General features: G+C 39.7%; 1 protein-coding gene across 1 annotated transcript in view; it reads right to left on the bottom strand.

Moving 5' to 3' along the window:
• Nucleotides 1-14374, bottom strand: part of SPG11 (spastic paraplegia 11 (autosomal recessive)) — an 87217-nt gene that overhangs the window by 20892 nt on the left and 51951 nt on the right. Inside the window, exons 23-27 of the mRNA XM_015557515.1 lie at nt 12609-12768; nt 10710-10982; nt 9906-10106; nt 8709-8816; nt 2243-2441 (exon numbers count right to left, since the gene is read on the bottom strand). Coding sequence (XP_015413001.1) covers nt 2243-2441; nt 8709-8816; nt 9906-10106; nt 10710-10982; nt 12609-12768 — 941 coding nt within the window. The remainder of the gene's footprint in view (nt 1-2242; nt 2442-8708; nt 8817-9905; nt 10107-10709; nt 10983-12608; nt 12769-14374) is intronic.

The following is a 14374-nucleotide window of genomic DNA, read 5'->3' as shown; positions in this document are numbered from 1 at the left end:
GCAGAGGCGGGGGGGGGGGGGGAGGGAAGGGGGGGGGGGGGGGGTAGAGGGTAACGTGGGGACAAGGACACATATGTAATTTCTTAATCAATAAAAAATATATTAAAAAAATGCCACTATGGCATTTTTAATTAAATATCAGGAAGAGAAATATGTATATTTAAAATAATAATGTGGTTAAAGGAAAAATAAAAAACCTCTTTTTCTAGCTTGGTTAATGAGCAGAGGAAGCCATAGGCAGCTCCTTTATAGTAAGACCTATTAGAGGCTGGCACATGGACTCAACCCACACATCTGGCTTTAAACCCAGAGCAGAGGTTGGTGGTCTACTACGCAGTAGCAACTCAAGTCAATCTTGGGAAGATTTGGCCATTCATTCAGGTCAGTCTCATCTCTTTCTGTATTTTTCTCCTACCTTGAACAAATTTGTTTTTATGATTGTTCACTTGTTCATACAATACGGTGTCATGGGTATTAAGACACAGACTTGTAGAGCAGCTGAAACTGCAGCTGGCCAGTAGCACATTGTCTTCAGAATGGAGCATCACTTGCTCCTCTGGATAGCTATCTACTTAACCCAGTGAGACCCAGCTGAGCTCTTCCTGATGTCCCTGGGAAATTCTTATCCACAGTAACATTAGGGATTCTCTGCCAACAACTTCTGTGGCTGTTTTTTTTTTTTTAATATATCTTATTGTTTTTTTTACAGAGAGGAAGGGAGAGGGATGGAGAGTTAGAAACATCGATGAGAGAGAAGCGTCAATCAGCTGCCTCCTGCACACCCCCTACTGGGGATGTGCCCGCAACCAAGGTACATGCCCTTGACCGGAATCAAACCCGGGACCTTTCAGTCAAACCGGTTACGGCTTATGTGGCTGGTTTTGCTCCCATTCCCAAATAATCTGAGAATCCTATGTGTGCCCTACCATAGGGGAAGAGCATGAAAAGCATTCTATATGAGCCTGCTCCAATGTCACCTGCTGGGCTGTGGTCTGATTCAGGTAATTCAGAGACAGTGAGACATCCTGCACAATAAACACCAGTGTGAGCATGCTGCTTTTCTTTGCTGGCATCATATAAAACACAGATTAAATTTTTTTTTCCTTTTCTCTAAGCATGTATGTGGCGTGCGCACACACACACACACACTATAAAAATAGAAATAATTAGCCCTAACCGGTTTGGCTCAGTGGATAGAGCATCAACCTGCGGACTCAAGGGTCCCAGGTCTGACTCTGGTCAAGGGCATGTACCTTGGTTGCGGGCACATCCCTAGTAGGGAGTGTGAAGGAGGCAGCTGATCGATGTTTCTAACTTTCTATCCCTTTCCCTTCCACTCTGTAAAAAATCAATAAAATATATTTTTTTAAAAATAGAAATAATTAAATTAAATTATATGAATAAAAGCATTATAGTAATGTTAACAATCTAGACAATCCTTTTAATTTTTTAAGGATAGAGCAACTCTAGCAAGAAAACAGGAAATTCATTTCTGAAAACAAAATTATTACCAATCAATGAAAACACCAATATGTTAAAAGGATCTACTCTCTTGTCTACAAAGTCATCTTCTATGCCCTACATTTAGGAAACAGGCCTCTCTTCTCCCCATCATCAGCCCCACAGCCTGCAACAATGGCACCGAGCCTAGCATTCTCTGTGTTCTGTGCAACTCTGAGCTCTTTAGCTGAACATATGTGAGTTTAATGTGATAAAATAACCCTAGTAGTGAAAACGTCAGAATCTAGTGTAAAAGAATATTATTATCCAACAAAAACTTGAAATTATTACAAGTAGAAAGAAGGTAAGGCAATACTGGTTTTATTCAATAATCAACAAGCTTAGAGACTACCAATTTCTGGAAACACCTGCAAAAAATAAGCGTAATTTGTCTGAGACCTTCAAAACAAATTAGACATTCCTGAAACAAGCCTGTGACTCTGAGCAGTGATGATATGTTAAGCTGACTTGTAAGAGAAAGGCATGATAGTGACAGGGTAATGCAGAGGCTAGCCAGGGGGAACTGTGGCTATTTGACAACTGCTTAGGATGAGTAGATAGTTCTATTACTTATGTTATATCCTATTGTGCTTTGTTTTAAATGTGTTAACCATGATTGAAGTTTCATAATCTCTCCTTCATATCCTGTTATGAACTTTAAATGTAATGTTATAGATATATCATATGCATTTTAATTCCCAGAATGCCCTTCTAAAATACTTTCAAGATTAAGACAGCTAACTTCTTAACAGCAACTTAACTGTAAGGACTGTCTTACCCTCAGAGAAGAGATGCTCTATCCCAACAAACAGCTGTAAAAGCTTTCCCAGCTCGTACTGGGTCCTGCTCTGCTGCAGCATAAGCTTCAAAAGAAAACACACCTGCTCCTTCAGCCATGGGACAGGGATGGCAGCGTGGACCTTTATGGCTGCTGTTTCAAGCTACAAAAAAAAGACAGGGTCAGGGAAAGTGGTTTCACAGGGACAACTCAAAACCTCCAAATGGCCATCCAAAGTGCTGATCTGTCACAAAGGGGAAGCTTCTTCAGGTCCTCTCGAGGGCAGGAAGCAGCAGTGTGCCTCTTTGTGGGGCATCTTGGTGTAGAGAACTGTGTGTGTGAAAGTCAAAGATGGGAAAGAGACCCAGGACTACTTTGGAGTGAACTGATGCAAATACACCCCCTTACTGACTAACAGCCCTGTGAGTTGCTGTGAAATTAAGCAGACATGTTTCACTTAAAAGCTTCTTCAGAGGATACAGGCTGCCCTTAAATCCAGAAGTTTGGCAATTCACATATGAAAGAAGACCTCTTAGAAAGACTTGCTTAACATTGCTGAGCTGGTTCTAATAGTTATCTTATCCTATATAATAAAAGGCTAATATGCAAATAGATCGAATGGCAGAACAACTAGAACAACTGAACAACTGGAATGGCTATGACGTGTGCTGACCACCAGGGGGTGTGTATGGAACATGGCAGGCGTTGGTCACGATGGGATGGTGGAGCGGGTGAGCAGGGGCGCCAGATCAAGGCAGGGCACCGGTCGCTGTCATTGGGGCGAGCCTCTGGTGGTTACTGAAAATTCTTTGCTCCCTTGCGCCGCAGTCCCACTGCCGCTTGCACGATAATATTTAAACACTGATTCAAAATCCTACTATTAATTTGTATATTAAATATATACTAAGGAGAAAAATATTTATTCAGTGCTATGTTTTATTTTAGATTGAAACACCCAATGTATTCATGGTCAATCTAATCCTATGTAATAAACAGGTAATATGCAAATTGACCATCACTCTAACACACAAGATGGCTGCCCCCATGTGGTCACAAGATGGCCAGCAAGGGAGGGCAGTTGTGGGTGATCAGGCTGCAGGGGAGGGCAGTTGGGGGTGACCAGGCCGGCACTCAGAGGTAGTGAGGGGCAATCAGGCCAGGAGGGGGGTCCGTTAGGGGCAACCAGGCAGACAGGCAGGTGAGCGATTAGGAACCAGCAATCCAGGATTGTGAGATTGGGCCTAAACTGGCAGTTGGACATCCCCCAAGGGGTCCTGGATTGGAGAGGGTGCAGGCTGGGCTGAGGAGACCTCCACCCCCTGTGCACAAATTTCGTGTACCAGGTCTCTAGTAGTTTATAATACCACTAGAGAAGATTCTCAGTTAAGAAGGTTCTCAGTTATCGTATTTCAAGGAAATGATAAAAATATTAACAGGAAAATGACCCCAAGTAGCAGGCCTCATTAGTTTGAATTAGAACATGATTTAGTCTTGATTTCTGGTTTATTTACCTCTGTTGCCCTATGAAGAGAAACTACAGCAGGCAGATGATGGAACTGGTTAAAGGAACAAACATATGGGAATAAAAGGTTGAGGCAAGGATGGAGCAGCTGCATTGCCCCTTTGCAAAAGGCTGCAGCAGGAGAAGTCAGCTAAGAATAAGAAGATATCTGGGAAGACCTAAACATAAAACTCAAACTGATAAGCTGAACTCATTAAAATTAAAAACTCTCTCTAAAAATCAATGGAAAAATGTCCTCAGGTGAGGATTAACAACAACAACAAAATAGAAGGTTCAACACAGCAAGAAAATATGACAATTATAATCACATACACATCTAATGACAGACCACCAAATATATGAAGCAAAACCTGATGAAACTGCAGGGAGAAATAGACAGTTCCACAATAACTGTTGGAGACTTTAATACTCCACTCATAATAATGGACATAATAACCAGACAGAAGAAAACAATGACAAGAAATGCATTCTTCTCAAATGCACATGAAATGTTTCAGAACAGACCATATGTTAGGATACAAACTAAGTCTCAATAGATTTTAAAAGACAGATATCATACAAAGTATCTTCTCTGACCACAGTGGGATGAAGTTAGAAGTCAGTAACAAAAGGAAACTGTAAAATTCACAAAACTTTAGAAGTTAAACAATATACTTTTAACAAGAGAGAAGACTCAAATTACTAAAATTAGAAATGAAAGTGGGGACATCACTACTGATTCTACAGAAAATAAAAAGGATTATAAGAGAGTACTGTGAAAAAATTATATGCCAAAAACTGGATAACCTAGATGAAGTTGATAAATTCCCAGAAACACAAAACCTACCAAGACTAAATCACAAAGAAATATATCATCTGAATAGACTTATGACTAGTAAAGAGAGTGAATCATCAATCAAAAATCTCCCAACAAAGGAAAGTCTGGACCTGATAGCTTTACTGGCAAATCACACATTTAAAGTACTAATACCAATCGTTCTCAAACTTCTCCAAAAAATTAAAGAGGAGGAAACACTACCTACCTTATCCTATGAAACCAACATAAGGTTGACAACAAAGACAAAGAAAACTACATACTGATATCCTTTATGAGCACTGATGCAAAAATCTTTTACAAAATACTAGCAAACTGCCCTGACCGGTGTGCCATAGTTGGTTGGGCATCAGCCAGTGCACCAAAAGGTTGCCACTTCGATTCCCAGTCAGAGAATATGCTAGGTTGAGGGCTTGATTCCCGGTATGAGGCATGCAGGAGACAGCTAACCGATGTCTTGCTCTCACATCGATATTTCCCTCACTTTCCCTTCCTCTCTCTCTAAAAATCAATTTAAAAAATCATTTAAAAAATACTAATAGCCTTAGCCCGTTTGGCTCGTTGGATGGAGCATTGTTTCTCAGAAAAAAGGGTCCCAGGTTTGATTCCAGTCAAGGGCACATACTTCATCGAAGGTTTCATCCCTGGCACTGGTTGGGGAGCATGTGAGGAGGCAACCAATCAATGTATCTTTATCACATTGATGTTTCTCTCTCTCTGTCTCTCCCCCTCCATTCCACTCTCTTTAAAAATCAATGAAAAAAACAAATCCTCGGGTAAGGATTAACAACAAAAAAATACTAATAAACTGAATTCAGCAGCATATTAAAAAGACTATACACCATTACAAAATAGGATTTATTCCTGGAATGCAAAAATAATTCAACATACAAAAATCAATGTACACACCACATCAATAGGACAAAAGAAAACACCACATGATCATCTCAATGCAGAAAAAGTGACAAAATTCAACACCATTTCATGATAAAAACACTCCACAAACGAGGAACAGAAGGAAACTTCCTCCATATAATAAAAGCCATATGTGAAAAGCCACAGTGAACATCATACTCGATAGCAAAAGACTGAAAACACTGCTATAAGATCAGGAACAAGGCAAGGATTCCCACTTTCAACTCTTCTTTTCCACATAGTCCTGGAAGTTCTAGCCAGAGCATTTCGGGGGGAAGAAGAAGGTGGAAGAAGTGATCCAAGTTGAAAAAAAAAAAGAAGTAAAATTATTTCTATTCAGATGATATAATTTTATATGTAGAAAACTCTAAAGATCCCACACAAAAAAAACTCAGAATAAATGAATTCAACAAAGTAACAGGAGAGAAAAAGTCACCACACAAAAACCAGTTTCATTCCTATAAACAATTAACAATCTGAAAAGGAAATTATAAAAATAATTCTAACAATATCAAAAAGAATAAAATATTTAAGACATTAACTTAACCAAGAAAGTAAAAGATTTGTACAATGAAACTACAAAATGCTGCTGAAAGAAATTAAAGATATAAAAAATGGGAACACATCCCATGTTACTGGAATGGAAGTCTAATTGTAAATATTATCTAAAGCAATCTACAGAGTCAATGCAATCCCTATTAAAATCCCAATGATGCTTTCACAGAAACAGAAAAACCCATCTTAAAATCATATGGAATCCCAAGGGACCCCAAAGAGCCAAAACAATCTTTTATTATTATTATTTTTATTTTTATTTTAGAGAGGAAAGGAGAGGGAAGATAGAGATAGAAACATCAATGATGAGAATCACTGATCAGCTGCCTCCTGCACACCCCTATTGGGAATTAAGCCCGCAACTTGGGCGTGTGTCCTCAACCGGAATCACACCTGGGATGCTCTATCCAGAGACAAACCGGCTAGGGCCCAAAACAACTTTGAAAAAGAACAAACTCATACTTCCTGATTTTAAAACGTATTACAAAGCTACAGTAATCAAAATTGTGTGGCATTGGGATAAAGACAGACATATAGACCAATGGAATAGAAAAGAAAGCCCAGAAATAAATCCTTGCATATATGGTCAAATGATTTTTGACAAGGGTGTCAAGACAATTCAATGAGGAAAGCACAGTCTTTTCAACAAATGGTGCTGGGAAAACTGACTATCCACATGTAAAAAAATAAAGTTGAACCCCTACCTAACAAGATATACAAAAATTAACTCCAAATGGACAAAAGACCTAAATGTAAGACCTAAAACAATAAAACTAGAAGAAAACATAGGACAAAACCTTTATAACATTGGATTTGGCAATGATTTCTTAGAAATGACACCAAAGGCATAGATAACAAAAGAAAAAATACACAAATTGGAACTCATGAAAATGTAACAATTTGTATATAAAAAGATACTATGAAGAGAGTAAAAGAGCAACTCACACAATGGGAGAAAATATTTGCAAATCATATATCAGGTATGGGATTAATACCCAGATTATGTAGAGAATTCTTGAAACTCAACAATAAAAAAAACCCACACAACCCAATTTAAAAAAGGGGCTGGGTGGATAGGAGCAAAGGGGAAGAAAATGGGGGACATCTGCATACTGTCAACAATAAAAATAATGGGTAAAAAGCTTAGACATTTCTGCAAAGAAGATACACAAATGGCGAATAAGCACATGAAAAGATGCTCAACATCACTAATCATTAGGGAAATACAAATCAAAACTACAATGAGACACCACCTCACACCCGTTAGTATGATTACTATTAAGAAAACAGAGACCAAGTATTGGTGAGGATGTAAAGAAATAGGAACCCTTATGTAATACTGTTAGAAATGTAAAATGGTAGTCACTGTGGAAAACAGTATGGTATTCCTCAAAATATTAAAAGTATAATTACCATATCAGCAAGCAATTCTACTTCTGAGTAAACACCCAAAAGAATTGAAAGCAGGATCTCAAAGAACTATTTGTATACCATGTCATAACAGCATTATTCACAATAGCTAAAATGTTGAAGCAACCCAAATGTCCATCGATGAATGAATGGACTAGCAAAATGTGGTATATACATGCAATGCAATATTATTCAGCATTAAAAAGGAAGGAAATCCGGGCATATGCTATGGATGAACTCTGAGGATATTATGCTAAATGAGATAAGCTAGTCATGAAAAGAGAACTACTATACAAATCCACTTATGAGATACTTAAAGTAGTAAAAACCATAAGGACAGAAAACAGAATGATGGTTGCCCGGGGCTAGGGATAGGGGGAGAATAAAGAGTTATGGTTTAATGGGTATAGCTTCAGTTTTACAAGATGAAGAGAGTTATTTTGGAGGTGGATGGTGGTGATGGTTACACAATAATGAGAATGTATTTAATACAACTGTACACTTAAAAATGGCTAAGGTGGTAAATGTTATGTATATTTGACCACAAATAACAAAAGAAGATACCTACTAGGGTGCCAAGCCATGGAGAGTTATAGACCAAGGAAATTAATGTCCCTATTTTCTGTGATTTAGAAAACTCATGCATATTTGAATAATTGATTCTGTATTTTCAAATAATAATCTCCATTACAGTGAAGACCAATGTGATTGAGAGCAAAAGCCTATACTGAGGTTCCACTGTCATAAATTTGTTGTGTAAAATCAGTAAATAGTTTTGCCTTATTTATCATAGAGCTCTTTTGTGGTAGAGAAGGCAAAAGTGCCAAAACTCCAGGCAGGATTAAGGTATATTTCTTTTCAACAGGCTATCGTGAATTGTTAAAACGTGGCCCATGTATCATCATGCTCTTCTCTAGCATCCATAGCAGATACCATGAGTTCCTTTCCCACTGAGCTTGGCTGCCGCATCAGGATACTGGTCAGAGTTAGCACATTAGATGAAACCTGTCACCCTTGGCAACTGAGGTGATTCATAAGCAAGGCCACTGTCACTCCTACCCTGACTCGCTATCTCTGGCACAGTACAAATGATTTCATTTGAATTACACCACAGAACAGCTGTTTACCTAATGTCACATCCCGACTACTAGCAGACAGCAGGCCACTCTAACAAATTTCAGATCAGTAAGAAAGAACATATTATTCTAACTTACAGTTTCAAGGCTCTTCTGGAACTCCAGTAGTTTAGCTTTGGCTTCCTTATAATTCTTGAAGAACATACAGAGTTCATACATCTCCAACATCAGTAGTAATGGGGAATCCTTTGAAAAAGAGTTTGAAAGAAATTACAAAATCCTGCCCGGTTGGTATGGCTCAGTGGTTGAACCTTGGCTTATGAACCAGGAGGTCACAGTTCGATTCCAGTCAAGGGCACATGCCCAGGTTTCAGGCTCCATCCCTAGTAGGGGCTGTGCAAGAGGCAGCCAATCAATGACTCTCTATCATCACTGATGTTTCTATCCCTCTCTCCATCTCCCTTCCTCTCTCTAAAGTCAATAAAAACATATTTAAAAAAAAAGACAAAATCCTGAACTTAATACTATTTTCTCATGAATAATGGCAATATAAGAGAAGGTTAAAGTAAAAGACAAATATTATTAATAGCAGCTTCATAGAATTAAATTATGTATGTTAAAAAGAAAGGAAGTTACATCTACTCAAAGGTCGGTCCATTTTCTGTCTATCCTATACTTGGTCCAACACACAAGAGCAGGACATAGTCCACTAGATGGTGCTAGGAAACCTTTACATACACCTCCTGATAATGGCTCCAGTGACCTGCCAACCTACTGCTTGCTGCCTGTGGCATCAATCCACACAGTTCCATCACTTCAGTGAGAGCTTTCCAGTCAGAGCACAGGAGTCTGGGAATTAGAAAGTATGGGTCTGAACTGTAAGTACTCTGCTCACTAAATTACTGTGAAATCCTGCGCATGTTACTTAAGTTCTGTAAACCTTGGTTTATTACTATGTAAAATGAGGACAAGACCACTTCATAATATCCTAACACAATTACCTTTTGGGGATTATTGTGTGAATTGACTAAAATAATGTATAGAAAGCACTCTGCTAAATAAATGGTAGTTCTATTATCATTATTTGTTATGGGCTACAAAACAGATTTAGGCCTGGTTGGTGTAGCTCAGTGGTTGAATGTTGACCCATGAAGCAAGAGGTCACAGTTTGATTCCCAGTCAGGGCACATGCCTGGATTGCAGGCTTATCCCCCAGTAGGGGGGATGCAGCAAGCAGCCGATCAATGATTCTCTCTCATCATTGGTATTTCTGTCCCTCTCTTCCTTCCTCTCTCTGAAATCAATAAAAGCATATTTAAATAAATAAATAAATACCTTAAAGAAAAGCTGGAAACCTCTGATGAGAGTTTTGCTCTTCTGCCTTGTTAATAATGTTCTCCAGATGACTGAGAAGTCCTCAAGGTCCCATGTATGGCCCTCCAATGAGTCCTGAATGTGTCCCATTGCTTCAGCTGCAATACTGTCCTCCACAGAAGCGATGATCCAAACACAGAGACAAGAAATAGCACTGGCATCCTACCATTGAATAAAAACTTTTCAAAATAAAATAACTGGGCTTGGATTACCTGACAAGGGAAGTTTCCAGTAATGCTACAACTACAGATGGCTATTTCCTGTTCAGGAAAAATCACCTCACTAAATTGGTTAAAGTGGCTTGAAAATCCTTCAAAGGTGAAATAAACTCTAATGAACAACCAAGGGACTTTTATAAACCATCCTGTAGGGTATGGCAGGTGAAAAGGCCAAGAGACTGAGAGGATATATGTGAGTCAGGGAAGTACTAAGTATAAGAAAACACACAGAACTGCTGACCAAGGGACTGTCTGGAGTATCCTTCTTCCCTGCTCAGAGGCAGTGGTGGTCAGTCCACCAAAGCATCCTTCTCTGTGACTGCCAACCAGGAACCAAGGCTCTGACCACTTAAGCTATTATATGTCAAGGCACAAAGAAGTGCACTGGATGGCCACACTGGAGAAGCATAAAGAGTTGCAGTGACCTTGAGGCTAGAGCCTAATATCATCATTCCCCCTACACCCTCTGATTATCAGCCTTTCCTGTCCCTCCCCAATTCTTCTATTACTCTCTGGTTCCTTAATTTAGGCTTCTCATGATTCTCACCTGCAGACATGAGGCTAGGACACTAAGAATAGGGGACTGTTGTTTCACTGCTTCAGCCAGGAGCCAGCACCAGGAGTTTGGCTCCTCTGAGCACCGGAGCAGAATTTCGAAGAAATCAGTTCTCTCTTCTTTGCTTTTCTGGAGTTCCTGGGGGGACTTGTTGCAGACTTGATCACTATCCATTCTGGAGTTGGCCACTGAGGGCAAGTTCTCAAAAGCTAGCCTTAAGTGGTCTTGAAGGACAGGGCTGAAATACTGGAGAAGAGATTTCACCTGGAAAACACATTAGATGATTAAAACAGACAACCAAGTTATTTTTATTTCTCAGTTATAGTTGACATTCAGTATTATTTTATACTCGAGGCCTGGTGCATGAAATTCATGCACAGGTAGGGTTCCTAGACCTGGCCAGTGATCAGGGCCAATCTGTGGGGCAACAAGCAGGGTGATCGGGGGATGGGGAGCCCCCGCTGGCACCCGCCTTGGCTGGCCTGGGGCCTACGAGCTTGTGGGAAGCTCCTGCATTGAGCGTCTGCCCCCTGGTGGTCAGTGCACATCATAGCGACCGGTCATTCAGCCAGTTGTTCTGCCATTTGGTCGATTTGCATATTAGGCTTTTATTATATAGGATTAGTTTCAGTTGTACAGCATAATGGTTAGACAATCATATACTTTATGAAGCGACCCCCCCCAATAAATAGTTCCCACCTGGCACCATACGTAGCTACTACAATATTATTTACTATATTCCCTAGGGTATGCTTTACATCTCCATGACTATTTTGTAGCTACCAATCTGCACTTCTTAATCCTTTCACCTTTTTCACCTAGTTCCCAAACCCTACCCATCTGGCAACCCTCAGTTTGTTCTCTATCTCTATGAGTCCGTTTCTGTTTTATTTATTTTGTTCTTTAGTATCACATATAAGGGAAATCATATAGTATTTGTCTTTCTCTGTCTGATTTATTTCACTTAGCATAATTACCCCTTGGTCCATCCATGCTGTCTAAAATGGTAAGATATTCTTTTTATGGCTGAGTAATATTCCACTGTATATATGTGCCACATCTTTTTTTTAAATGCATTTTTATTGATATCAGAGAGGAAGGAAGAGGGAGAGAGAGAGATAGAAATCAATGATGAGAGAGAATCATTGATCAGCGGCCTCCTGTACCCTCCACACTGGGGATCAAACCCACAATCTGGGCATGTGCCCTGACCAGGATTTGAACCATGACCTCCTGGTTCTTAGATTGATACTCAACCACTGAGCCACACCAACAGGGTGTGCCACATCTTTTTTATTCAATTGTCTATTGATGGGTACTTGGATTGTTTCCATATCTTGGCTATTATAAATAATGCTGCATTGAACAAAGGGGTGCATATATCTTTTTGAATTTTGTTTGAGATTTCTTCAGATAAATACTCAGAAGTGGAATTGTTGGTTCATAAGATAGTTCTATTTTTAATTTTTTGAGTAACCTCTATACTGTTTTCCGTAGGGGCCACACCAATTTGCAATCCCACCAACAATGCACAAGGCAGATAACCAAGTCTCAATTTCAGCTGGAGCTGAAAATGTTAGAAAAAAGCATAAGAAAAATTGTTCTTTCTCAACCTGAACCTTGTCAGAGGTGACCATATAATTTTACAAAGCTGTTTGCTGCTTTTGAGTGAATTTCCATTTGTAATCTGGAGTCACAAAGTTCTTCCTTCATCTCTTTAGTAATAATGACTAGTCCTTTGTCTGAAGCCAACCCACTAAAATTTTAGTAAAAATAATAGTATCATATATTTAAAAAAAGCCTATGTGTTCACAACAGAAAGGACAATATTTTCACTCTAAGAAGTGTTCCAATATCCTCTTGCATAACTAGCAACAATCAGTGGCTTACCTCATCTGGGTGGTAATTATGGAGCTGGCTGTGAATAATGAACTGTAACCAATCATTTGCTTTGGCACATTCTCTAAGGTAAGACGTGCTCAGTTTTATATTATGGAGCCTGCAGAACTGTACCACCAATGCCCACTGGATGCTAGATTCGCTGTATAACCTGTAATTGGGGGTGGGAATGGTAGAGAGAAAAACCTGTTAAAATATTGCTTTAGTTTTAAACTGAAAAATTAAATAAATTTAACTACAGTATATTCTCTAAAAAGCTTTTCAAGCTCAGCTGGTGTCGTTCAGTGGTTGAGCGTTGACCAATGAACCAGGAGGTCGAGGTTCAATTCCTGGTCAGGGTACATGCCCAGATTGTGGGTTTGATCCCCAGTAGGGGCATGCAGAAGGTAGCTGATCAATGATTCTTTTTCATTGATGTTTCTATCTCCCTCTTCCTTCCTCTCTGAAATCAATAAAAATATATTTAAAAAAATAAAAAGCTTTTCAAAAAATACCAAATATTTATTAGATTGTTTTGAAAAAAACAAAAAAGAACTGTTAACACACAATAGCTTTCTTACAATTCATTCCTTTTATCAAGCAAGTATCTATCAAACTAGCTATGTATAATCTTTTAGGAAAAGTGAAAAAATAGTCACTCAAGAAATCTTCTGAGTGCTTAATTATCTTTCATGATGACTCACTTCAGAGAATCAGAGCCCTGACAGGGGCCTGGACTTCCTCACTAAGGGGAAGATACCTCTTCCTGCTGGAAGTAGGAAGCTGTTGAGAACAGAATCAGTGATAGGTGTTTCAGGAGAATGGTAGGTACCCATGGTCTGGGGTGGCTGGGTCAGCCACAGTGGATAGCACGAGGAAGGATAGGAAGAACATACAGGGTGGGGCAAAAGTAGGTTTATAGCTGTTCATATGGAAAATAATACAATAAAATTCAAGGATAAACTGTTTCACACTCATAACTGTAAAGCTACTTCTGCCCCACTCTGTAAAAGGAGAGGAGCTTTTGTGGATAGATGATCACTTCAAATTCCAGTATCAACTGACATATCAGCAAGAAAACATTAAAGATATCAGAGTCAAATTTTCCGATATCCACCCCACATGTTCTGAAATGATTTCAACATCTACAATTTAATAGACTTCCTGACCAGTAGGGCAGTGGAGGGGGTAAAGCTCCTCTCCATCTCTTGGAAACTCCATCTCTTAAGAGGGAATCATGACAAGATTAAAAATGGTGGCAGAGTAGGAGGATGCTGCATGGACATGCTCCCAGGAACATGCTGGAATTACAAGTGAAATACGGAAAGGCTTCCTGAATAATCAACGGAAAACTCACAGGAGAGAACACTGATACCCAAGGACTGAAGATGGAGATGGCATAGAGACTGGTAGGAGGGATGGAGGTGGTAAAGGGCTGGCCAGGCACCCACACACGGCAACTGAAGTCCTGGAGAGTTATCTCAGGTGTGGGGAGAGCCACTGATAATCCCGGAGCTGGGCTCCCCAGCAGAGAGCACCAAAATGAGGAGGGTACCCACATAACATCTAGCTTTGAAAAGCAGTGGGGTGCTGTCTGCCAGGGAGTGGCAGCTGAAAGTTTGGGCACCCTCTTAGGGCCAACACACAAAAATTCCCTGTGGAGCCACCCACCTTGTACTATGACAGAGGGAGGGTGAAGTGGACTGGAGCTATGAGAGCAGAACCCAGGACTGGGGACTCGGGGTATAGAGCTCAGAAGGCAGACACCCCAAGTTCCT

The sequence above is a fragment of the Myotis davidii genome, unplaced genomic scaffold (genome assembly GCF_000327345.1).
Source record: "Myotis davidii unplaced genomic scaffold, ASM32734v1 scaffold46, whole genome shotgun sequence".
Taxonomy (NCBI): Eukaryota; Metazoa; Chordata; class Mammalia; order Chiroptera; family Vespertilionidae; genus Myotis; species Myotis davidii.
The sequence above is the reverse complement of the archived record's forward strand: the minus strand, read 5'-3'. Positions and strand labels throughout refer to the sequence as shown.